The sequence below is a fragment of the Nicotiana tomentosiformis genome, chromosome 8 (genome assembly GCF_000390325.3).
Source record: "Nicotiana tomentosiformis chromosome 8, ASM39032v3, whole genome shotgun sequence".
NCBI classification, from domain to species: domain Eukaryota; kingdom Viridiplantae; phylum Streptophyta; class Magnoliopsida; order Solanales; family Solanaceae; genus Nicotiana; species Nicotiana tomentosiformis.
The window spans coordinates 100,754,072-100,781,741 of record NC_090819.1 but is presented as its reverse complement, the minus strand read 5'-3'; the positions used below and the strand labels follow the sequence as shown (position 1 = coordinate 100,781,741).

The window sequence follows — 27,670 nt, the reverse complement described above, 5'->3', positions numbered from 1 at the left end:
TAAGAAAATTCTTTGGAGAGATTTGGGCCCACTTGGTTCATATTCGACTTGAATTACATGTTTTCGAGAATTGCATTCTTGAGTGTTATCTTCTTTTCATTTACTTTGCATCCAGGGTTCTACTTCATCGTTCTTGGCGGGCGATTAGACTAGTATCATTGTTTCTGAGACGTTTGCCTAGAGTTTTGGATTTTCTTCTATTTTTGTATATTCAGGCTGTTTCAATTTTTTTTAATTGCAAACCTATTTTTATTTTGCTTCCATTATTGTTTTCTAATATTTCCGCTGCTTGTTTATCTTGATGTGAAGGTCCTTTTAACTTTTAAGTGGCTTTGTCTAGTTGTTGAAAGTTAGTCGACGACTTGTTCTTGATATTTTCAGGCAATTAAAAGTTGTTTTGTCCTGATAGCCTTGACCAAGACTTCCACAAACAACCGCAATTATGAAAGAAGTACGTCTCAAGAAGCACAGAAAAGTTAACTAATACTCCTATAAGTTAACTTGATTTCTTTTAAGGTATTGTAAAAAATCTATAGAGGGAGATGGAAATGGAGAAGAGACTCAATGAACCTGCAGTCGACATTGAACTTGAAGACATTGAAAGTGGAGAATCCCTTCGAGTTAGGGGGGCATGTCGTAAGAAAGACAATCATACTTCCAAGAAAAAGAGTTCAGAGAAATTACAAAGAGATGATTGGATAGAAAGGAAGAGGAATACACTAATGATTGTGGCTTCGCTAATTGCAACCATGGCTTTTCAAGCTGGTCTCAACCCTGCTAGTGGTGTTTGGCAAGATGATTTACCAGGTATATATAATAGCTGTAATAATGATTTTTTTTTCCGCACCAAGTTAATCCAACATTTTCATGAAAGTTTATAGAAGTATGACTGCTTAATTCTTTTGTATTATAACCAGTACGTGATAAGAGGGAGTTACTCATATGTTCGGTACCCCACTTACATCGTTCAAAGGAGCAATAGCTCCAATAAAGGAGTCAAAAAGAAAATCAAAGGGGAGGGGTATCAAAAAAATTTAAAACAAAAAAAACTAGTACGTACTTATATTACAAGTACTTCCTCCAGCTTTATATATTCGCTTCTCTTACTTCTCACTTATAATTAGTTCTATTTTAATGAGCTTTCTTTGAACATGTATATATATATATATATATATACACGAAGTGAACTACAGCGCATGCTCTGCATACCACAGGTAAGCTTTCTTATTCTTACTAGGTTTAATTTATCAATGAAATTGACGCATGATAATATTTTTTTACAGGTATTAATGTATCACCTCAACATACAGTAAGCTCTTCAGTGACGACAGATAATTATCCAGCAGGTAGGTAATCATTTGTTTTTAGAGATAATACATAATTATTCGTTGGGGTTGTCATTCTTTATCAAATGGACCCTCATATGTTGTGGGATCCTATGATCCCTGATCTTGTTTGAACTGAAATAAATAACCCCTTTTGAACCCACGTGGCAACTGTCGTGTTTGCACCCAAAATAACACATTTGACCATTTTTCATTATTGTTTTCAATTTTTATTTTCCTTTTCCTTTTTGTTTTCTCTTTCTTCTTATTTTCTTCACCATGCCAGAGAACTATTCACCCATTTTCCTACCTCCACGCTTCACAACACACCTTCTCCCCACTTCAAGTACCTCCCTTCGTTTTTCTTTCTCTATTCTTTCATTTCTTTTTCTGTTCTTTTCTCTTTCCTCTCCCATCACCTCCTCAACCACTTCCCATTTGAAGCACTGCCATTTTAAATTTTGGTTTTTAGATTTTGATTAGTGACAATTTGAAGTGGAAGTGGTTGGTTGTCTTCGTAGATGTGGTTTAAGGTCCTTTCTCTCAGTTTTTTTGGTTTGATTGTGTTTAACTGATGGTATTGATAGATGAAAGGAGAGATTTTTCTATTGGGGGGTCGCCGGAGATTTTAGGCAGAGGGGTAGCCGAAGATTTTCTGGCCATTTCGATGGTTTTCCTTTTAGCACTTTAGAAATCGCTGCCAAATCACACTTTATGGAAGGTGAATAATTTCTATTCAATTGCCGGATTCCTCATTTTTACCGATAAAAAAGATGGATATTAGTCGGGAAGAAGAAAAGAGAAGATGAGCAATAAAAATAGAAAAATAAAAAGATATATTTAATAAAAGAAATATTGTAAAAACTAAAAAAGAAAATATAATAAACATAGTATTTAAAAAATTACGTGCCAGAAGATGATTGGTGTGTGCTGTACACTGTTTCTTCCCGGACTGGTATCGGTTAAACTTATAACACTTCAAACAAATATAAAGGGGTCATAGGAACCGCTCTAAATATAAGAGTGCAGTTGGTAAAATGTGATAACTTGGGGTAATTATGTATTATCCCTTTTTATGCCCTTTTAATGCAGCACATTAGACAGGTTTTATAGTTTTTGCACAAAAGTTAAAGCCAACCAGATTTTGTAAACCCATCCCTTGTGAGGTGGAGTTAGGGATTTAACCGTGTGAGTTCTAAATTTTAAAATAAAATATTAGTTTCAGTGGGAATCGAATCTCCATCTTTTCCAGCGAACCCACAACCCTTATCATTGAACCAAAACCCCTTTTGTTACTGGGGTTCGGCAGTATATATTTATATAGATTTAGTAAATATTTCAATACAAATATATGATTCCGGAAAAAGTCACTGGGTTCGCCGGAACCCGCACCCACTATTGTAGCTCCGCCCCTGATCCCTCTCTCCCCCCTCACTCCCTTCAGATCTCTCCTTCTCCCTCCTCTCCTCCAACACCATAGAAAAAACTAAGAAAACATCATAAAACAGAGAGGGGTCATTTGGTTTAGAAAAAAATTATGGAAAGATTGTTATACAGTAATTAGTAATGTAGCGATTAGTTATCCAAAAATTATTTTCGTCGAACGTTTGATTCTTTAATTTATACTAAATTAAAATGGGATATGCAGGGCATATTTAAATATGAATTTATTTTTTAAAGCTTAATAAAATAAAAAAGGTGATAAACGATGGGGTTGAGGAAAAGATAAAGGGTAATTTTGTATTTTGATATTTGATACATGTATTAATTAATCCATGTATTGTTATTCCATTCTATGATAGGTGTTACACCAATTGGTGTATTAAATTACACAAAAATTAGTTATAGATAATTTAAAATACTAACCAAACATTTGTTATGAAGCAATACTTTTTTTAGACCATGATAATTTCACCTAATAAATCAAACCAAACCACCTCATATTGTTTCAGAGTAATTTGCATTTACAAACTAATAAGCGTGCTCTCTCTTCTCCTTCTCTTATTCGTGCAATGTTCACACATGAATTAGTAGAATTTGGGCAAGTGAAAATAATTTGTCACCCAGGAGAATCCAAAATACATACTCTCTCCCAACTAATGTCACTCTTTCCTTTCTTGTCAGCGTCTAAAAGAATTGCATTTTTTTATATTTAGTAACAACTTAACTTTAAAATATCAACTTTATCTTTAATAAAATGATTTACAATCACATAAATATCTTCTCATTTTAAACAACAAATTTCAAAAGCATTTCTTTTTAAAAGTTTTGTATTGTCGAACGTCATCACATAAGTTGGGTTCATTTTCTGAACCCATCTTAGTATCAACATGCAGATGCGTATTGATCACGCCCAATTATGCCTTATAAAAAGGACTAAGCGATCGTTGCAAATATAATCCGGTTTACAAGTCCGGAGTCGAATCCCACAGAGAACTAAGGCTTAGCTACAGTTGTTCAATATCGCTAAGAAACACAAGTCCAAATAATTTTCTAATTATAAAGATTATAATGTTTATTTTTTTTACCTAATTAAATAACAAATACTAGAAAGCAGTAAAACTATCAATTAACAAGGATAAGGATTGGAGACAAGATTAAGGAAGTCTAGAGTTATGATTTTTCTAATTGTCGGAATCCTTTTCGCTACGTTTCCTATAAATTTGCCTAAGTCTTCTCTACCGATCATGAGCACTCTAACTGTCGTAACTCTCTCCCGAGTAATTATCACAATTTACTAGACATATTCTCCTGAATTACGCTAGCTGGCATTAAGTGCAGCTCACTCAGATCGCACCAAGGTTTCGTTATCCTTAATCCCGCCTTTAAACCTCCGTATTGATCCCTCATATACGTTTAGGAGTGATGTTGTTCAACAACTACCTAAATATATACTCTCTCCCGAGTAATACATACTAAATAGGCATAGCTAATTGAGGGCCCTTCAATCAACCACAAGAATAATATAGTTGAACAAACAGAGAAAATACTACGGTAAATCTATATTAACATAACAAGAAAATCATCCTTCAATAGATTCCATCAAAATCCTAGATTAGGAATTTAGTTACTCATACTCAGTAACAATATCCCAAATATTTTGCATAATTAAAATACATAGTAAAGATGAAAAGATATAGAAATAGATGATTCTAACTCCCAAGAGGTGATTCCACCAGCTCTCCTTGCCTCTAGCTGCCCAAAAACGTGGCTGCTGAAAAACGCTCTTCCAAGTGGTGTTTTTAGGTCTATTTATATGTGTAGAAGAAACCCTAAACATGTGGGCCCAGTCTTAGTCAAAACCGGAACGAATTAAGTCTTCAAAACTCGGATTGGACTTGGCCTCAGCCCTGGCGTCGCCAGCCTAACGCTTAGAATTTGGTTGGCCTCGCCAGGTCTCTCCTTTTCGCTGTTTTCGAGCACACTTTCAACGTTTAAGTATCCATTTTACTCTACTTTCATCTCCAATTCACCTACACATAAAATAGACTCCATTGTGCATAAATAAAGTGTAATTTATCATTAAAGCATGTAAAATGCAAGGCACATAATGTACGAAATTATGGAATTATAGCCACACATCAATACCCCACACTTAAACATTGCTCATCCTCGAGCAATCAAACTACACTTATTGATACGGCCTTATTAAGCAATTCTCCTAACTCATTACACCAAGAATTTTTAAAATAGTTTAAGCACACAAGTGTGACATCCTCGCCTCAAGATTCGACTCACAAATACCATGCCTTATTCACAATTCACTTACTTACTCTGACATGGATGTCAACAACATTACCTTTTCTTTATGAATCATGTTCCCTCACCCAATCAAAGAGATTAGTTCCACACACAATAAATTTTAAGACCGTAGGAACTCAAGATAGGAAGAATTCACTCACTCTCAGAAATAACATTCATATACTACAAAAGATGCACCATAGGCTTGCCCGTAGTGTAATACTCTACTAATCGAGTTCATTCAGTCTAAGATCAAGTAGGACTTTCATGGGTTGTAATGTAGGCTGCAGGTCGGGTATGATACATTTGGATATGAGTGACTACACCTCCCTTAAGCACTTTAATACATATACTTTAACACACATCACATACTTATGTCAAACCATAACTCCACCTTCACCTCAATATATATTAACTCCATATTTCTTTAAGCACAATAACATCAAGAGTCATCACTATCAAGGGATATTTTTCACAGCAATGCAACTAATTTTTTGTTTCTTTCTTTTTCAATTCAAGTGGCTCTTACTTTTTCAAAACAGTGCACATTTCTCCTTATTTCATTAGTTCCACACCAAAGCCGAACCAACCACCCCACACTTTAACTTTTACAAAGTTCATAACAATTCAAGTACTCATGAGAGGTGAAAAGATTCAAATATATGGTCGATTAAAACAAAGGGGTACGACTTGTAATGTGGTTACCAAAGAAACAAGATTATAGGCTCAACGGGGTTAACTACGGTACATAACATTTAGGTGGGTAAAATTTATATATCTGGCTTAACAAAGAAACGCCTATATCACTTCCTAGACTGAATAATACTACTATTTCGCTTTGCAAACACACGGGTCAAGTTCTAGACCTCAAATGCAATGCATAGAATACATACAAAACCTCACACAGACATGGCACATAACTCACTCAGGATTGGTTTCATCGCGACACTCCAGTCAGAGCAGTTAAGCAAAATTAGGAATATACGATTTAAGGTACTTATGTGAGAGTCAAAAACTGACCCTAAGCGTCACAACCATAGTACTGACTATTCTCAAGGCATAACAAAGCTAAGAGATATTGCTTTAATTCAATTCATGGCCCAATGGTTCCTATTCCTAAAAACAAATAAAACTAACTACACCCGGTTCAAACAAAACTCTTGGAAAAGAACCGCGGTACAAAGAAAAATCAAGGGGGAATTGCTACACTACCTAACAAAAGAAAACCTTTTTGTTTTTTTTCTTTCGACTTAAATCCCTCAAGAAAATTGTCTAATAGATCCATCGTCGGAAAAAGTCCAATCTTTTCTATTTCTGCTCTCTAAAAAAAAATTCAATTAAACTAACACAATTAAAATATCATAGAAAGTCACCTAGACAATCTCCTCACCCCATACTTAAAATTGTGCATTGTCCCCAATGCATACCATAACCAATAAGAGGGTAAAAGAAACTCCTTGGTAGGCCAAAGGCCGAAGCACTAGCAACTCATGGGGTACTCAGACTTCTCCTAGGCTTGGTCCTTCGTGTGGGTACCTCACACTTAGTTCCAACCATCTAGTTTGCTATTACATCCTTCCAATAGCTTTGTTTTCATGCTCCTAGAAAAGAAAAAATCGACACTACAAAAATAATAATAAAATAAAATAAAATAAAATAAAACAGTAAAGCTGGGTTTCCTCCCAACAAGCGTTTGATTTAACATTGCGGCACGACACGAATCACTTTCTGCCTCCACTTTGAACTTATGAATTGGACCCCAAGTTTTGATTCTGCTCTATGATCATGCTCCTGGGGTGGTGGAACGAATCTAACTGGCCCAAGGAAACAATGTAGTATTCTGCACTTTTTGGCCTTTAGATGAGGTGTGTAATTCCGACTTTCTGGCAAGAAGAATTTCAGAATATAGGGACCTTGTTCCTCATTCCGTGACTCCTCAAGTGGCCCGGATGACTCTATTTTCATATCATCATCTACGCACAGTGTGGAAAAGTACTTGGAGTAAGGACAAATGCGCTCAAACTGAAAATGCACAGTCTTATCCACATCCTTTTCATGGCAAAACCTAGAATCAATTAAAATTGTATCCGTAAGGTCCTCAGTTGACTCCAGTACCAATTCTTCAACATCGACATCATCAAATTCTAGTTGGTTGGTTTGGTCAAATTCTACTCCCAACTCCTCCATTATAATAGCAATTTCTGCAGCCCATTCATGCTCTTCTTGGCTATTATCCATAATGTAAGCTTATTGCACTTTACAAGGTTCACTTAGTTTATTAGCTTGAGCCTCCAAATTGTGAATAGTTGCCTCTTGCCTTCGTATCTGCAGTAATTTCTCATCATATTGTTCCATGAGGACCTTTAACATATCTTTGATTTCCTTCAGGTCAGCTTCCCAAGATTCTTTGTTCTTATTCACTTCACATGAAAATATAGAACCGTCAAAGTAAGGGGTTAGGGGAGGATAAGACATATAAGCACAACCATGAATGTGACCATCTTGACCACCACACATATCACACATATTCCACACATAAGATTGAGTTGGTGCACATAACTCGCTCTCAGGAATATTTTGATAATTTTTTCATGGGTGGTTTTCTCTACAATATGCATAAGGAGGATCAATAGTAGAATTACCAACATCAAAACTGTCATAATTCCAAGATGCCATGTTTCTAAAATCAACAAGTAAAACAAAAATAAAAAATATTCAAATACAAGAAAAAAAAAAGTTTAAACTTGCAACCTAGCAATATGTACACCTACATATACACCGTTAGTTCCCCGGCAACGACGCCAAAATTTGATCACGTCCAACTATGCGTTATAAAAAGGACTAAGGTGTCGTTGCAAATATAATCCGGTTTACAAGTCCGGAGTCGAATCCCACAGAGAACTAAGGCTTATCTACAGTTGTTCAATATCGCTAAGAACCACAAGTTCAAATAATTTCCTAATTATAAGGATTATAATGTTTATTTTTTTACCTAATTAAATAACAAATACTAGAAAGCAGTAAAACTATCAATTAACAAGGATAAGGATTGGAGACAAGATTAAGAAAGTCTAGAGTTATGATTTTCCCAATTGTCGGAATCCTTTTCGCTACGTTTCCTATAAATTTGCCTAAGTCTTCTCTACCGATCATGAGCACTCTAACTGTCGTAACTCTCTCCCGAGTAATTACTACAATTTACTAGACATATTCTCCCAAATTACGCTAGCTGACATTAAGTGCAGTTCACTCAGATCGCACCAAGGTTTCGTTATCCCAATCACACCTTTAAACCTCCGTATTGATCCCTCATATACGTTTAGGAGTGATATTGTTCAACAACTACCTAAATATGTACTCTCTCCCGAGTAATACATACTAAATAGGCACAGCTAATTGAGGGCCCTTCAATCAACCACAAGAATAATATAGTTGAACAAATAGAGAAAATACTACAACAAATCTATATTAACATAACAAGAAAATCATCCTTCAATAGATTCCATCAAAACCCTAGATTAGGAATTTAGCTACTCATACTCAGTAACAATATCCCAAATATTTTGCATAATTAAAATACAGAGTAAAAACTCCCATGAGGTGATTCCGCCAGCTCTCCTTGCCTCTAGCTGCCCAAAAACGTGGCTGCTGAAAAACCCTCTTCCAAGTGGTTTTTTTAGGTCTATTTATATGTGTAGAAGAAACCCTAAACGTGTGGGCCGAGTCTTAGTCAAACCCGGAATGAATTAAGTCTTCAAAACTCGGATTGGACTTGGCCTCAGGCTTGGCGTCGTCAGTCTAACGCCTAGAATTTGGCTGGCCTTGCCAGGCTAAAGCCTGGTCCAGCCTGGCCTTTGGCTGGCCTCGCCAGGTCTCTCCTTTTCACTGTTCTCAAGCACACTTTCAACGTTTAAGTATCCATTTTGCTCTACTTTCATCTCCAATTCACCTACACATAAAATAGACTCCATTATGCACAAATAAAGTATAATTTATCATTAAAGCATGTAAAATGCAAGGCACATAATGTACGAAACTATGGAATTATAGCCACACATCACGTATCCATAATTTTAGGAAGATGGGTGCACTATTGCGAAGAGGTATATGCACGATAAAAATTTTACGAGTACAATCTTTAGTACGTTATTACTATTACACCCATTATACATTTGGAATTATATATATATTTTTAAAACAGTAATATTTTTATATCCATATCTATACTCCGTGTGAAAAATATTGGATCAGTTGCATCGATTAACTATATGCTACAATATCATCCACTGCTACTAGTTTTAATATACGCATTTCATTTAATCGTGTAGTAAGATTTTACGGTGACAAAAAATGAGTAGGAATTCCAATGGGTAAAATTTTTGAAAGAATAAACCAAACAAAGAAAGAAAGAAAAAAAACACTTTATTAATATGAAGAAAGTGACATGTCCATCTCCCATAGGCACCTAGTTCTAGAAAAAAAAAAAAGAAAAAACTACAAAATTGACATAAAATTTAAGCTCATAATCTCACTTGGAGAGGTGCACCTAATAACTATGGTATCATATATACTTTAAATTTTGGTGCACACGCGTGCGCGCGCACGCGCGCGCGCGCATACACATATATATATATATATAAGTATTTTTTTAAAAAAATATATAATATTACTGACATGATATAAGGAGGGAAACACAGATTCACGTGATCCGTGGAACCTCTTGGATACGCTTGTCAGCAGGGTTTTCTTTCTCGGGTATTGTTTTCATTAATTGGAGATCACATAAATTGCTCTTGGAGGTAAATACAAGAAGAAAGTGGTTAAGACAGAGCTGCGCAGGTGTAATTTGGAAAAGCAAAAAATGTGTAGGATGCTAAATTAAATATGTACTCCCTCCGTTTCAATTTAGATGAGGCAGATTGATTTGGCAAGAGTTTTAAGAAGAAAAAAAAAAAGACTTTTGAAACTTGTGGTCTTAAAAGCTTAAAGGGTAAAATTTGACATTTGTGTGATTATAAAAGCTTTTTATTAATGATAAAATGGGTAAAATAAATAATTTAAAATTAAACTATTTATTTTGAAACGGAGTAAAAAGGAAAGTATCTCGGGATTTGTATGCATTTTAGCACATGATCATGATAGAGAATACTTACTATATATTAGACAAAGATATGAAGTTAAAATCTGTCAATGTTGTTGACACATGATTATTTACAGGTCATGAAGCAAAACATACAGCAGGTTCATCAGTGATGGCAGATAAATACCCAATTGGTTATCAACGATATCTAATCGCAAACACAATTGGGTTTATGGCATCAATGAGCGTCATATTACTGTTGATCAGTGGCTTACCTTTAAGGAAGAAAGGATTAATGTGGATATTGATGTTTATCATGTGGATCGCCATTTCTGCAACCGCATACACTTATGGTATGTCTATCTCTGTCTTTACACCAGAAAGCCAAGAGGAACAACTCGCCAATGTGTTAGCAATCTCAGTTTTCATATGGATAGGACTCATGGCCCTCCTCTTCCTTATCCATACAATACGCTTGATGGCCAAGGCTGTTAGAAAGCTGAGATAATCTGCCGTCAACAAAAGTTAAAGATTTCCAGCATATATATATACTAGTGTACTAGCTACTGTTTAGTTGGAGGGGAACCTTGAAGAAACAATAAAGAGAGTTCGAGCCGTGAAAACAGTCACTAATGTTTGCATCAAGTAGGGTAGGCTGTCTATATCACATCTCTTGGGGTACGACTCATTCCCGAGCCTTGCGTGAACGCGAGATGCATTGTACACCCGCGGGCTGCCCTTTACTAGCTACTGTTTAGTTAACAACTAGCAAAACTCTTTATCTATTTTCATCTGGGCATTTATGATATCTCATGATTGTATTAGTACTCTTACAATCTAGTACTTTAATTTAAAATATTTAAGTTTCAGACCTTCTTGAAAACTAATACTTCATTTAAGTTATAATACACGAATACAGCTTGAAGATTTTTTATATCATTTCGGTAAACACATAATCATCATGTCATAGTGTATTATAAGTGTGAAACTCCAAAGTCAAAAGTGAATTACTAAAATATTCTACAAAAATTGAAAGACCATTGTATCCTTTCCTTGAATGCTACTTTTATGTTATCTTTCTATTCCTATATAAAACTATACTACTTTACAGCTTTTCAATTCCTAATTAGAATTATTTATCTTCTCTCTTTCACTGGTCACCATCTCCTACGTACAGAAATCTACAAATGTCAAATAAGGTATATCTTTTTCTTTCATGTTACTTTTTATAAGTGTTTTGCTAATGCCATACCTTTCTCTTCTTTCGTTCCTTCCAACTATTTCTTTGTATAGGGTAGTTGGATTATGTTTTGAAATTCTAATGTAGTTGTCAAATCCGAACAATATTTATGATACTAAAAACTAGAAGGTGGACTAAATTTTTAGGACCGAATTAGCTAGGATAGAATATTAATTAATTGTTAGTTTCATCATAGCTCCTAACTGGTGTAGTTAATAGTTTTTATAATTTTTCTTGATTTATTTTCGTGTAAAGAATATCATTGTTTATGCAGAACTTTTGCTACGATGCAGTTTTTCCATGAGAAATAAATTTATTTTCTATATTACACTTGAAAATTAGATTATGTGTTCCACATCCCTTTGGTCTTGTATATTGACGTCTTAAATATATGAAACAAAATTATCTTCAGAACTTTGTATTTGTATCTCCCGTATGACACTTATTGTAAATATTTTTGACGTGTGATATACTTATGGATGAGCCAAAGAGTGGAAGTGCTACATAATTAAGTTTATGTTGGTTTGTGCTTGTATGTACACATCGATCGTATCTATATCTAACTAAATTTAGCTAATCATTTGTATTCGGCAATTAAGTTTGAGCTTGTATTGTTTCTTTTAAAATTATCTATTAATATTATTTATATTATTTTAAAAATTTGTAGCAGTTGACATAGGATACACGTGCATCAAAAAGTTGTCTGTATATTAATAATAAGAAATATTCTAGTCCAAAATTGTCCAATAGTACCGTCCCTAATCACATCATGCATTGTCGTTTATTTTTTCTTTCTTTAATACATACATTACACTATTAATGTAGGGTCGTAATGACAAAGACTTTCAATTATAAGTTGTGTTAGAATTATGTCCAATCTTTAAAATGAAAATTATCTATTTACATAAATAAATATTGTATTCCACCAAAGCAGATCCACATGCTTTGAATCTCTTAGTAGAGAACACTTTTGTTTGACAAAAAAATATAACCCTTGATTCAATAATTAAATTTCTGTGATAACGGATTAAACCTAGTTAACAATAATATTTTTAGATGCGATTTCCGAAAACGTGATTAGCGTCGAACAGATCTTGCAGAGATGTAACAACAATGTGCAATAACTATTCCAAATAGTATGAGCAATAATAGAGCATTTAATAACAATGAATGACAATAAATGACATTTAAGTAAATAGGAGGAGTGATTCACCCAATAAAGGATGAACTAGGTAGTTGATCCTCCTGACAATGATGAATGACAACCAGATCCTTGAATGTTCGAATTATTCTCGGATCTGATGGAAAGTAGGGAATAATTTCGACAAGAATCTCAATGAAAAGGTGATGCTTGTATCTTAGCCAGAGAGCTAATATTTAGCCAAAAGTTTGTTCTTACAGATGAATCTCACGTGCCTCACATCATTCCCTCCTTTTTCGTATTTATATGAGACATATTTCTAATAAACCATAATAGTACAAGTGCAGAGAATATTTACTAGAATATACCCTTCAATTTTTTATTTCGAAAACTAGCTGTTACAGCTTCATCAACGATGCTCGATCTCGACTGTTATCGACATATCGACCACGGCTCACATCGATTCTTTTTTAATGGTGGGCCAGTAGTATCCTGCCCATATGAGGCAGCTGACCAGAGCCCGATTGCCGTAGTGAGCTCCACAATGATCCTCGTGGACCTCTTCAAGGACGCGTCGAGTTTGGTTTGGGCCCAAGCATTTTGCCATAGGGCTGTCATAAGTTCTCTTATACAGGTCGTGGTGGATGATACTATATTTGGCCGCTTGCATTCTCAGTTTCTTGGCCTATTTTTTATCATCTAGAGTATGCCGTTCTGCAAGTATGTAATAATGCGATTGCGCAAGTCCGAAGTTAAGTTTATGGTTCTTACCTCGACTTGGTCTAGCGACGAGTTGAGGAGGTAGGCCACATTTCTGTCTCTGTTTGTAATATTTTTGGTGGTTGCGGCTAGCTTAGCGAGGCCATCTGCCTCAGCATTCTATGCTCGTGGAATTTGGTCGAGCTGGTATTCGTCGAACTCGGGTAGCAGCTTGCAAATTTCGGTCTGATACTTTTGCAATCCTTGTTCCTTGATTTGGAAAGTCACTATGACCTAGTTGACTACGAGTTAGGAATCACAACATAGTTTTAACCGTTTCTCCCCATACTTGAGTTCTTGCCTTAAACCTGCAATTACGACCTCATACTTAACCTCGTTGTTAATCATATTCAGGCACCTTATGGACTGGAGAATTACTTCACCGGTTGGGACTTCTAGTACGAGTCCCAGTCTAGACCCTGATGTGTTGGACGCGCCATCGGTGTACAGGACCTAGAGGTCTTATGTTTGGGGGAAAGTTTGAGAGGCTTCTCTTTCAACTTCGGGCATTACTTTTGCGCTGAAGTCGGCGATGAAGTCAGCGAGCACTTGTGACTTTATCATTGTTTGCGGCTAGTACGTGATATCGTGCTCGTTTAGCTCGATGGCCCATTTGGCCAGCCTTCCTGATAGCTCGGGTTTATGCAAAATGCTTCTCATGGGGAAAGTCATGACGACCGAGATAGGGTGACATTGGAAATACAGTCTAAGCTTTCGCGAAGCTACGACTAAGGCCAGGGCCAATTGTTCGAGGTGAAGATACCTCGTCTCGACGTCGACTAACGTTTTGCTAATATAATAGATAAGGAATTGTGTACCTATATTTTCTCGATCCAGGACTGCGCTCACAACTACTTCGAATAGAGCAAGGTAAACAAGGAAGCGTTCCCCTGGCTCTGGTTTTGAAAGCAATGGTGGAGACGACAAGTAAAATTTTAAATCCTTCGGTCCTGGACGCACTCAGAAGTCCATTGGAGGTTGTTATCTTTCTTAAGTATGACAAAGAATTTGTGACACCTATCCGATGATTGTGAAATAAACCTTGATAGGGCGGCGATATGGCCAGTTAACCTTTGAACCTGCTTTTTAGTGGTTAAGTGTTCCGGTATCCCCTCGATGGCTTTGATTTGGTCAAGGTTGACCTCAATCCCTCTGTGTGATACCAGGAAACCTAGAAACTTTCCTAAGTCCACGTCGAACGCACACTTTTTGGGGTTCTGCTTCATTCCGTATCGTCTAAGTATGTCGAAAGTTTCTCTCAAATGGTCTAAGTGATCTTCTTTCCTTTTGGACTTGACCAGCATGTTGTCTATATAGACTTCTATCATTTTGCCTAGATGGTCCTTGAAATTACTCGTCACCAACCTTTGGTAAGTTGTCCCCGCGTTCTTTAGCCCGAAGGGCATGACCCTATAGCAGTACGTCCCCTGATAGGTGATGAATGTGGGTTTTTCCTAATCTTCTTCTTCCATTAGGATTTCATTATAATCTGAATGGGTGTCCAAGAAGCTCAGTAGTTTGTGCCCGGTTGTTGCATCGATGAGTTGGTCGATATGGGGTAATGAAAACGAATCCTTGGGGCATGCTTTATTCAAATCTATGAAATCCACACACATCCGCCATTTCCCATTCTTCTTTATTACCATGACCATGTTGGCGACCTACTGGGGTATTTCGACTCCCTGATGGAGCCATTCTCCAATAGTTTTTCCACCTCTTCACGTACCGCGTCATTAATTACGGAGTTGAAATTACGTCTGACCTGTCTTACTTGGGTGGAATGGGTCGACATTTAGTTTGTGCGTGGTGATTTCATTTGGGATACCTGTCATAAATCTACAGTAGTTGCTAGGAATTGATGGAATTTACCTGGTTCCTGAAGTTTGCAGCCGATGTAAGCTTTTTTGTTATGGTCGTTGGGGTATAATTGAATGGAGTTGAGGTCTTCTATGGTCGATCCTGCAGCTTCGACCATATCTGGGTGTCTGATGTCGTCTTCACTGTCGTCATGGCCGAGCTGTCTAATGAGTGGTGATTTTACAACTTATTTTAGTCTCTTTTCTTTAGATTTTACGTCCTTTAATTATAATATGAGGTTATTTATGGTGCGTATTGTTAAATTTTCAGGTAAATGATTCCATGAAGAGAGTTAAATTCAATTGAAGTGGAATTGAGCAAAAAAGAGTTGAAAGAATGCAAAAGCCTTCAGATATCTCGCATCTGTGAAAGGCAAGTCGCTTATTAGGTCTCGCATCTGTGAGAAAGGACCCACATCTGCGGGACAAGACATAGCTGGCAGAAATCACTTCTGCGATCGACCAACCGCATTTGCGGGCAACACTTCTACGCTTAATGATCGTATCTGCGATCGCGCGTCTGCACGTACAAGTCCGCTTCTGCGGAGCAAGAGTTTCCCATATAATTTCGCTTATGCGATAATCTATCTGCATATGTGGAGCCGTACCTGCGAAGATTCTTCTGCAGGTGCGGTCAAAAGGCTTCAGACCTAGACAGGATTGACAATTCACATTTTCTCAACTCCAAACCCACAAATCCACGACCTAGCTTATTGGAAAGAGATCTTTGGCTTATTGTTCAGTCTCTCAGACTAGAGAACACAAGTTTTGGAGCTAGGGTTCTTGCACACACACTTGGATCTTGAAGATTTGAAGCTTTTGGTTGAGAATTTCTTACTCATTTATGCTCATTTCTTCATTTCCTTGCTTTGTATTGAATATTTAAGTGTGTAGTATTTTTTCCAACACTTGAATCTTGTTTATGAGAATATTCATGTTTAAAGTGTGGATTAAATACCTTATTGTGCTTATGTATTGAATGATTTTTATTTATTATGACGTGAGTTATTGTTTCTTTAATTATTCTTGTTCTTTAATGTTTCTAAAGGGATTAGCCAACCCTAGGACTCGCCCATTCACTTCGGATTAATTTTGAGAAAAATAACTCGGGGTTGGAAAATATTAATTAACAAGAACTTGAGGCGTTAACCCTCACTTTATAGATTCTACCTAGGGATAGGAATGAACTACTTGTAGCCATATTCGGGTGTGCTTAATCTCTTAATTATTTTAGAGATAATTCCATTAGGAAGTCTTGTTAGTCTTCGAGAGAAGCTAATATAGAATTATTATCCGAAGCTAATTAACATAAACTTATTCATATTTATAAAATTGTGAAATATATTGGATCGTTACTTGAGTGTAATTCCCGATGCATCCATGCTTGTAGCCATTGATCATATTACTTGCTTTCTAGGTTAGTTTACATTTTCGCATTTAGCTATAATAGTTTCTCAACAACCATCTTAAGTGTTTGGCATTGCATAATAAGTGATAATTCTCTTACATTCCTAATCGCCTACATGTTGTTCTCTGTGGGATTTGACCCTGACTCATAGTTGGGTAAATTATATTGCATACGACCGTGTCCATTTACTTGTTAGTAGTAGATTTGGACGTCATTCAAATTGGCGTCGTTGTCGGGGAACAATTTGTTGTATTTAGGTTGTTTGAGAAATAAGCGTAAGTGCTTTGGTCCAAACTTGTAAATATTTGTATAATTATTTTCTTATCTTTGTTTATTCTTCTTATTTATTTTTCTTGTTTATTTTCTTAGTTTTTGAAAAATAGCATCATATAATAAAAATTGGTCGGATGGTAATTGTTTATACTTTGATGACCCTTGTCCTTATTGTAGAGGACCACACTCGTGGCAAAATTGTTTAAATTTTCCCGGGGGCGGATTGTGCGCACAATCTCAAACCCATGAGTGGAGTATTGGTGATAAGTGTGGTTGTCAAAATGGTCATTGGAATAATTGTGCTTATATGTACTTCCCTTCCCCAAGCCCCCGCTATGATGATTATACTTTTTGTGATGAAAATTATAGGGATATGGAGGTGGAAGAAATTGAGCATGGTCAAAATGGAGAGTTTAAGCTCAGGTTAGAATGCCTACTTGAAGGAGAAAACAAAGAGAAAAATGCCTTGGAGGAGATTTTGGGAAATAGTCTCCAAAATGATTTGGTGCTTGAAAAGTTGAACTTGCAAATGGGAGAAATGCTTGAAGCTTTAGAGGTCCAAAAATCCTCGGAAATGGATGATAGCCAAGAACCTTCCTTAGATGTGGAAGTCGAAAATCCTTCCTTGGCACTTGATCAAAACCAAGAAGAACTCTCAAATGCTCAAAATGAGAGGATGATGCTCATGTGGGAGGCCATTATTGAAATTGAGGAGAAGCAAAGCTTGGCACTCGAGGACTTAAAGCAAACACTAACTCAAAATGATGATGGTATCCGCACCTTGGAAAATCAAATAAAAATATTGGTTGAGGCTCACTATGCCCACCAACTTGAGAGTGTGGAAATGATTAAGAAGAGTCCGACATCAAGGAAGAAAGTGAGCTTTATTTTGAGGAATCAAGTATTGAACATCCACCAACCGACTCCATGAGTATTAATGATGCCAAGAAAAATATGGAATTAGAGTCAACTGGTGTGAGTGAAAATATGGTTGAAGTTGACTCTAGTTCAAGGAAAAAAGAGAATGTCAAAATTTGGGAAGACTTGCAATTTAAGGGATTGAGGGTGCATTCCAAGCATTTTTCAACCTTGGAATTGTATGGTGATATAGAAATTGAGCCGTGCAAATCCATATAGAAGTTCAAAGAAGAAAAGCAATAGCCATACATTTTGCAATTTGCATATTCAAAAAGGCAAAATGACATTCCTCACATGAAATCCAAGAAACGCCAAATGAAGAAATTAAAGTTTGGCTTGATCATTTACTTACTATCCCCCTTTGCTCGTGGTCACAAGCTTGATTCCAAGTTAGGTGCCCAATTCATATCGTCCAAGTGGCAATAAAAGTGGTAAAGTTGATCTGTGTCGTGCCACGACGTTAAATGCAGCGCTTGGTAGGAGGCAACCCATTGTTTTCAAAATTTTCGGTCATTTTTGAAATTTTTATTTTTTAGGATAGCTTAGTATATTATTTTTGACTAATCTGTCAAGTTTTAGAATTTTTGGAGTTGCATTAAGAAGTTTGGGGTGTTGGAACAAACCAAAGCAGTAGCTGCCCAGAATTGGCATGCTAAATCCTGGCATAACCGCACCTGAGGACATAGGCACACGGGTGCGCTCACGCAGAAGTGGAAACAAAGGAGCAGATGCGCAACCTCTCGCAGGTGCGACGTAAAACTCGCAGAAGCGTCATCGCAGAAGCGCTTCTGGAGTCGCAGGTGCGGATATCGAACTGGTTTAATGAAATAAACCCTCATTTCATCAGGTACTTTGAGCTAAAATGGACCCAAACATGAACGAAAATGCCTCGCTTGGTCATGAAATTGAAGATGGAAGCTGTGGAAGAACAATTTGACCAGTCACACTTCATGTCGGCTGATTGTCAATGCCGATAGTATGACAACCTCCTCACCAAGAAGATAGTGCTTGAAAAGGGGATTTCCGAGGAGAAATTGGCCGAACTACTCCCAGAATTCTATGGCCGTCTTCAAGCCTCCGACTAGTCGTGCTTCATGCCCACCCGTGCAAAGCCAATGAGGAGTAGGTTCATGAGTTTTACGCGAATCTTAAGCGTACAAACTTCGACGACCCATAAGTAACCATAAGGGGTAAGACAGTGAGGTTTGGAATTATGTAGATTAATGACATACTCAGGATTCCTGACCATCCACTCGAGTCAGTGCTAGAAAAAGATCATTGCAACAACGCAGAATGGCTTGTGTCTAAACTCTATCCAGCAAGCATGAGAGCAAAATGGGCCAACAAAAGAAGGGGTTTGAAGTCGATTGACTTCACAGCTGAAGCTAAAATATGGCTCTACATCCTCTGCAACAGGGTATCACCCTGTGGAAATGTTTCTGATGTATCATACACTAGAGCCCTGATCATTGCATTCCTTCTTGACGGCATTCCTGTGAATGTCAGCCATTATATCTTACGTGAGATGAGAGAGTACTTGCATGATGACAACCCAGGGTTGATGTTTCCTTCACTGATCACAGAGTTGTGTAGGCGGGCAGAGGTTGAGGTGCACAACACCGATCATTGGTTGCCGTCCGAAAAACCCTTTCATCTGTTAAGAGTAACGGGTGAGGGTAGTGCAGTCAAGAGCAAGAAGAGAAAAGTCACCACTGTTGGCAGATCAGAGTCATCCTCACATGTAGTAGTGCCTGAGGGACCATTTGGGATGTTGAACGCGCAGCTTGGCGTCATCCATGACTTAGTGTCACAGCTCCCCAGTGAACCCTCACACTCCCAGCCTATGCCCAAGTACTTCACTAGGGATGACATGAAGACCTACTTAGATGCACAGAAAAAGCAGGCAGAGTCTCAGGAGAAGATAGCAGCATCAGTTGGCAGACTTGAGGCTACCTATGGCAACTTGGCCGAGGCACATGTAGATCTTTAATCAGACTTTGAAAAGGATAAAGCGAGCAACAAGAAGAAGGGCAAGTTTATGATCAAAATGTGGAGAGGCATCAAAGCCATCTTCAAATTAGGGCAGCTGAACAAGAAGATACATATTGCTGATGTTGAGGATAGTGAGGAGTACTCTTTCATGTCGAGTGCTGCTGATGATGATAGTGATGACACTGAGGATGATGAGGCCGAGAGTTCTCAACGGCAGTGATTAGCCCTTTTCCCACAGTCTACTAGTCTGATGCAGACCTCAGGGAGACCCTCAAACTACTCTTATTTTATTTTGATATTGTGCAGTGAGGATACTGCAATATTTTAGTTGGGGGTGGCTTTATGGAATATACTTTATTCATACATTGATGCTATATATTTTCCCTTGCCGATTTTATGTTGTTGTATGGATATTGTGTGCCCTTGCCGGGCTTGTTTTGTTATTGATTATCATGTGCTCTTGCCGAGCGTAGTTGTGATTGGTTTTACATAGTCAAGATTAGTCACTTTTGTTATTCTATTTTATTTTTTTTCTTTCTTTACTTATTTTCTTTAGTAGTTTTTAGTTTATGTTATTTTTGTTCGTTTAGTATTAGTTGCTTTTGTTATTTTAGTTTCTTTTAGTAGTTTTGTTCTTTTATTTTTATTTTTGTAGTGTTTATTTTATCTTGTTCAGTAGTTTTAGTTTATATTATTTTTATCTCTTTTAATAGTAATATACTTTTCAATAAATGTCCTTGGGTTTTCTTTATGCTACGGTTCTTTCCCAAGGAATATTTATTTGTTGAACCGGGTGACTTTTCCCTATGACGGATGGCGTGACGACTTTCTTAAGGGAATTAGTCTTGTTTTGTTATGTGAATATTTTTGGATTATTTGGGACTAACAAAATTAATCTCTTGTATGTGAAGTGTGAATTAAGAATACCCCTCCGATTTTTGGCTTTAAATTGAAAAAATAAGTTGCATGGGGAAGAATAATTTTTGAGATAATCTTTTGGCTCATTTGGTGACTCTTTGCCCACTAGTTGGCATGATATTGCTCTAAATGCTCTTGTTAAGAAGTTAAATTGATCCGGCTTGATTAGTTCATGTGCCATGTGTGCTAGTTTTTGTTATAAATAATTTTTGTGTTTACTTCTATCATCTAGAACTTGCCTGGTTGGTATTTCAATGCTAATGTTAATTATGTTTGGTTGGAAGGATGACCTTAGGCATTCTTTGTAATCTTTGAAAAAGCCTCTTTAGCCTTTCAAGCCTACCATTGCATAAATATTATCACTAGTTTACCCTATTTGAGCCTTTAACTTTTTCTTTGGCCACCTCATTACAAACCTTTACCCTTTTGTGAAATAATCCCCTCTTTTGAACCCATACCTCCTTGAATATTGAGAATGATGCTAAAAGCCTAAGTTGGGGGTGTTGGTGTCAAGTTGGAAATTGGTAAGGTTATACATTGAGGGTAGAAACATATACCTCAAAGTTGTTCATATGAAGTTACTCAAGCTCCAAAAGAAAATAGTATAAAAGAGAGAGAGAGAGAGAGAGAGAGAGAGAGAGAGAGAGAGAGAGAGAGAGAGAGAGAGAAATATGTATATATATAAATATGGATTCTTGAGAAAATTAGAGAGTTACTTTAAGGTGGTTCTATGTTGGTAACTAGATGCCAATAAGGGCGATGTGGTTTAAAAAGAAGAAAAGTGCAAAAAGAAAGACAAATGTGAGTAGTGTTCAAGGAGGGTGTAGTCACTTGTATCCCTAATGCTTATCCTACCCTTCCCTAAACCTACATTACAAGCTTAAAAAGTCCTTATGGGATCTCCAACCGAATGTTCTTGAATAGGCGGAGAATTAAAATAAGGGCAAGCTTATGGCATAATATTTTGTAACACTTGAAATTCTTTTTTGAGAGTGAGTGTTTTTGTGCATTTGTCCCTTGTGTTGTTATTGTAAATATGGTGATTTTGGGACTTTCTTTCTTGTGAGTGCACATGAATTAGGATGGATTGGTGACATTGATTTATCCCGAAATGAGTAAATTGAGCATATGTAGTAGACTAGTACTTTTGAATCACTTCTCGAGGCTTTTTGTTGTCACTTGATTATTTTGAAACTCCTTTGCATTTCTTAAAGTGGATTTTAAATGAGGGAGTTATTTGGTTGAGATTCACATGCTTGAGCCTAATTATTAGTACAAACCAAATCCATAAGTATGGTGCTTAATTGGATAATGGGATTTGTTTATGATAGCAATGCCACTTGTGCTTTAAATGGTAGAACCTCATTGAATTGTTGATCTTGATTTGCTTGAGGACAAGTAAAAGCTTTAAGTTGGGGGTGTTGATGAGTGGTAATTTTACCACTTATTTTAGTCTCTTTTCTTTAGATTTTGCGTCCTTTAATTATAATATGAGGTTATTTATGGTGCGTATTGTTAAATTTTTAGGTAAATGATGCCATGAAGAGAGTTAAATTCAATTGAAGTGGAATTGAGCAAAAAAGAGTTGAAATAATGCAAAAGCATTCAGCTATCTCGCATCTGCGGAAGGCAGGTCACTTATGCGATCTCGCATCTGCGAGAAAGGACCTGCATCTACGGGACAAGACATAGTTGGTAGAAATCGCTTCTGCGATTGTCCAACCGCATCTGCGGGCAACACTTCTGTGCTTAATGATCGCATCTGCGATCGCGCGTCTGCGCGTACAAATCCGCTTCTACGGAGCCAGAGTTTCCCATCTAATTTCGCTTCTGCGATAATCTATCCGCATCTGCGGTGCCGCACCTGCGAGGATTCTTTTGCAGGTGCGGTCAACATGCTTCATACCTGGACATGATTGACAATTCACGTTATCTCAACTCCAAACCCACAAATACCCGACCTAGCTTATTGGAAAGCGATCTTTGGCTTATTTTTCAGTCTCTCAGACTAGAGAAGACAAGTTTTGGAGCTAGGGTTCTTGCACACACACTTGGGTTTTGAAGATTTGAAGCTTTTGGTTGAGAATTTCTTACTCATTTATGCTCATTTTTTCATTTCCTTGCTTTATATTGAATATTTAAGTGTGTAGTATTTTTTCCAACACTTGAATCTTGTTTATGAGAATATTCATGTTTAAAGTGTGGATTAAATACCTTGTTGTGCTTATGTATTGAACGATTTTTATTTATTATGAAGTGAGTTATTATTTCTTTAATTATTCTTGTTCTTTAATGTTTCCAAAGGGATTAGCTAACCCTCGGACTCGCCCATTCACTTCGGATTAAATTTGAGAAAAATAACTCGGGGTTGAGAAAGATTAATTAACAAGAACTTGAGGCGTTAACCCTCACTTTATAGATTCTACCTAGAGATAGGAATGAACTACTTGTAGCCATATTCGGGTGTGCTTAATCTCTTAATTGTTTTAGAGATAATTCAATTAGGAAGTCTTGTTAGTCTTTGAGAGAAGCTAATATAGAATTATTATCCGAAGCTAATTAACATAAACTTGCTCATATTTATAAAATTGTGAAATATATTGGATCGTTACTTGAGTGTAATTCCCGATGCATCCATGCTTGTAGCCATTGATTATTTTACTTGCTTTCTAGGTTAGTTTACATTTTCGCATTTAGCTATAATAGTTTCTCAACAACCATCTTAAGTGTTTGGCATTGCATAATAAGTGATAATTCTCTTACATTCCTAATCGCCTACATGTTGTTCTATGTGGGATTCGACCCAACTCATAGTTAGATAAATTATATTGCATGCGACCATGTCCATTTACCTTTTAGTAGTGGATTTGGACGTCATCACTGTCTAGGGCGATGCAGTAGCATTCCCGAGATGTGCGTTGTTCCCCCGTATACTGAATATTCCCTATGGAGTTAGGAATTTGATGACTTGGTACAAGATGGAGGGGACGACCTTTCTGGGGTGTATCCACGGCATCCCACTATGGAATTGTATGCGGTGTCTTGATCCATGATGTGGAATGTTGTTTCCAGAGTTACACCACCGACTAAAATAGGGAGAGTAATTTCTCTGGAAGTTCGCTCAACTGCATTGTTAAAACCAGTTAGTGTGATACATCACGTCACTATCCTATCCTCAAGTTTCATTTGGGTAAGTACTCGGGGATGGATAATGCACGCGCCACTTCCGTCATCAATCATAGTACGTTTAACATCAGTATCCAAATTTTGCAGAGTAATAATGACAATGTCATGATGAGGAAAGACCAAACCGTCGGCGTTCGACTTATCGAATATGATACTTTCTTCGAGTTCTTCGTACCGTTTGCGGGTGACAGACCGCTTGAGTTTTTTGTGTAGTGGTGAATTTCACGATATTGATTGAGACGTCGTCTCCGATGATCATGTTGATGGTACGGGCTAATGAGGATGGTTTGGGTGGTCCTTAATGTTTGTATCCTCTGGCGAAGTTGGTTCTTCCCTTATCTCTTAGAAGTTCTTTAAGATGTCCTTGTCGTAGCATATTCACGACTTCCTGCCTTAAGGCGATGCACTCTTCCGTTTGATGCCCTCGTTCCTAGTAGAACTCACAAAGGGCGTCAGACTTTCTGGTGTTAGGGTCTGGCCTCATCTTTGGCGGCCACTTCACCTTTGGTTCGAGCTTCTCCGGGCGTAGACTATCTCTGTTGGTGACATACAAATATTATGAGTAGATAACAGGGGGGCCATACCTCTATCGTTCCGATGAGTTATCGTCCTTGGCCTGGATGGACCTTCTTCACAGCGATGAGAGGGGGGAGGCCACTCTGATATATGGTTGGTGTCGTTCCCTGTTAGGTTATGGAGTCGGGTGATCTCTTCTGGCATTATCTCTTCGATCCTTTCTTGACTCTGTTTGTACTAAAGTTAGCCGATGGGTTGGCCCGTTAAGGCCGTCCTCATCTGTGTGGACTTCGGCACAATAAGCATTGTGGATTTCGTCCCAAGTGGTTGGGGGATATTTCATTAACCGACTTAATAGTTTCCTCATTGATCTCGAACCATCCCTGCTCAGCCCGTTCTAAAAAACGGCGACCGCCATCCCTTCGGATACGTTTGGTAAAGTCATCCTTACTCGGTTGAACCGGGCTAGGAAGTCCTTCAATCCTTCTCCCAGAGATTGTTTGACAGCAAATATGTCGTTCACTCTTGCCTCGACTTACTTAGCTCCGGTGTGGGCTGTTACGAACTTGTCACCCATTTCTTCAAAGGTTTCAATGGAACATGCTGATAGCTGCGAATACCATGTTAATGCTCATACGGTGGGGGGTTTTGCCGAATGTTTTTAACAAAATAGAAGACACGCCTTCCTTGGCGAGGTCGTTGCATTTTACGGCGGTGACATAATGAGTCACATGATCTTCAGGGTCACTTGTGTTGTCATATATCCTGAGGTAGGGCGGCATTTTAATGGTTTTTGGTATAGCATGTGGGGCTGTGTCATCACTATGCGGCTGTTCGACAAACCGCCAGGCGTCCCTCTTTGGCAACAGTTTAGGGACGCCCGATATTTTATCGACCCTTTCCTGGTGCTCTTTCATTTGATCTCCGAGTGCCCTGTTCTCATTCTCTATTTCCTCTATCCTTTTCAGAATGACCGCGAGAGCGTTGTCACCTATACTATTAATGACATTGTGAGAATACATGTCATCGTCGGAGGAGGGGTTTGGTTGTACTGCTCGTCTGCTGGTTGTATAACGCAACTCCTTACATTTTCTGTGGCCATATCCTGAGCGGGGTTGGGAGGATGCTGGTTAGCGTGTCAGTTAGCTATGATTTAAGGAGCTTTTTTATAGCTGGGGGCTGTGAGCACCTATGTTTTGACCATGCTTGAATATGTTTTTCACTCATCTCACCAATACCTCACTTCTGTAATGACCCAACTAGTCATTTTGAATTTTAGAACACCGTTCCCCTAAATAAGACTCCCCGTATTTGCTTTTATTAGTTTATGACTTGCGGTGATGGTTGGTTCAGGGTTTGGAAGTGTTCAGATTGAAATCGGAACACTTGGTTCCTTAAGTTGGCCTTAAAATGCTAAGTTTGACTTCGGTCAACATTTTGAGTAAACGACCTCGGAGTCGGGATTTGACGGTTTTAATAGGTTTATATGATGATTTTGGACTTATGCGTATGTTTGAATCGGGTTTTGTATAACCTGGGAGCGTTTCGACGCATAATACAACAACAACAACAACAACAACCCATTAAAATCCCACTAATGGGGTCTTGGGAGGGTAGTGTGTACGCAAACCTTACCCCTACCCCGAAGGAGGAGAAAGGCTGTTTCCGAAAGACCCTCGGCTCAAAAAAACAAAAATACAAAAGGACAAAAAGGGAGACAATATTAGTATCACAACAACAATCATAGGATAAATAGGAACACCATGAAATCCAAAAGAAAGATGCAAAGCAAAGGGAGACAATATTAGTAAATATTAGTATCGCCACAACAATCATAAAAAAAATAGGAACACCGTAAAATCTAGAGGAAAGATGCAAAGCAAAAGCGATAGCTAGTAAATAGGACATGCACTAAAAAGTAAAATAGTAAGCCACAACATTGCCACTAGCTATCTTAGACAAAAACCCTACATGGCTAGTCCCACAATGGTACGAAGTAAGGCACGACTCAACTACCTCCTAACCTACAACCCTAATACTCGACCTCCACATCTTCCTATCAAGTGTCATGTCCTCAGAAATCTGGAGCCTCGCCATATCCTGCCTGATCACCTCTCCCCAATACTTCTTAGGCCGCCCTCTACCTCTTCTCGTGCCCTCCACAACCAGCTGCTCACACCTCCGTACTGGAGCATCTGGGCTTCTCCTCTGAACATGTCCGAACCATCTAAGCCTCGCTTCCCGCATCTTATCATCAATGGGAGCCACATGCACCTTCTCCCGAATATCATCATTCCTAATCTTATCTATCCTAGTGTGCCCGCACATCCACCGCAACATCCTCATTTCTGCTACTTTCATCTTCTGGATATGTGAGTTCTTAACGGGCCAATACTCAACCCCATACATCATGGCCGGTCTAACCACCGCTTTATAAAACTTACCTTTCGACGCATAATAGTGAAAACTAACTATTTGAAGGTTTAATATTCTTTAAATTTGGTTTTGGATTAGTTGTTGGAGTAATTGAAGTCTGTTTGAAATTTCGAGACCGGGAATAGTTCCGTAATGTCATTTAAGACTTGCATGCAAAATTTGGTATCATTTCGAGTAGTTTAAGTACGTTTCGGCGCATTGGGAGTAAATTGAAGAACTTGAAGTTCATAAGTTTGATTCAATTGGTTTTGGGGTGTGATTTTTAGTTTCAATGTTGTTTCAGGAGTTCCGATAGTTTGAGAAAGTCCGTTTTATGATTTCAAACTTGTTGGTATGTTCGGGCGGGGCCCCGGGGCTTCGGATGTCAATCGGACGAGGCTCGGATCAAGTTGGAAATTGGAAGCCAAAGTTGAAGCTCCCAGCTGCTGTTAGAATCGCACCTGCGCTTGGCCAGCCGCAGGTGCGAGAGATGAGTCACAGAAACGAGCAGACCAAGGCTGTCCAGGACCGCAGGAGCGAACAATTTTCTGCACCAGCGAAGGCGCAGGTGCGGGGGCAATGGGCAATGGGCGCAGAAGCGGCTTGAGCCGCATGAGCGGCATGAAGTTAATTGATAAATTAAAAATTATTGAAATGTAAGAAATTAATTATTCCTGCTTATTAAGAAAATTATTGTTGTTCACCTAAAAATCATGTTTAATTAATTATATTATATTGTAATATTATTGACCCATAGTGAGTGTCAAATTCGACCTCTCGTCAGATTAGGCTTGATACTTATTGGGTACACGTTGTTTACGTGCTCATGCTACGCTTGCTGCACCTTTTGTGCAGGACTTGAGACAGGTACTATCGGAGGACCAATCGGCGCACACCCATGT

General features: G+C 37.9%; 1 protein-coding gene across 1 annotated transcript; it reads left to right on the top strand.

Moving 5' to 3' along the window:
* Positions 1 to 450: 450 nt before the first annotated feature.
* Positions 451 to 10,973, top strand: LOC104099375 (uncharacterized). The gene is made up of 2 exons (XM_018771838.3): positions 451 to 807; positions 10,284 to 10,973. The coding sequence occupies exons 1-2, from the start codon at positions 543 to 545 to the stop codon at positions 10,652 to 10,654; spliced, it is 636 nt and encodes a 211-aa protein (XP_018627354.1). The 5' UTR covers positions 451 to 542; the 3' UTR covers positions 10,655 to 10,973.
* The last annotated feature ends 16,697 nt before the right edge of the window (positions 10,974 to 27,670 follow it).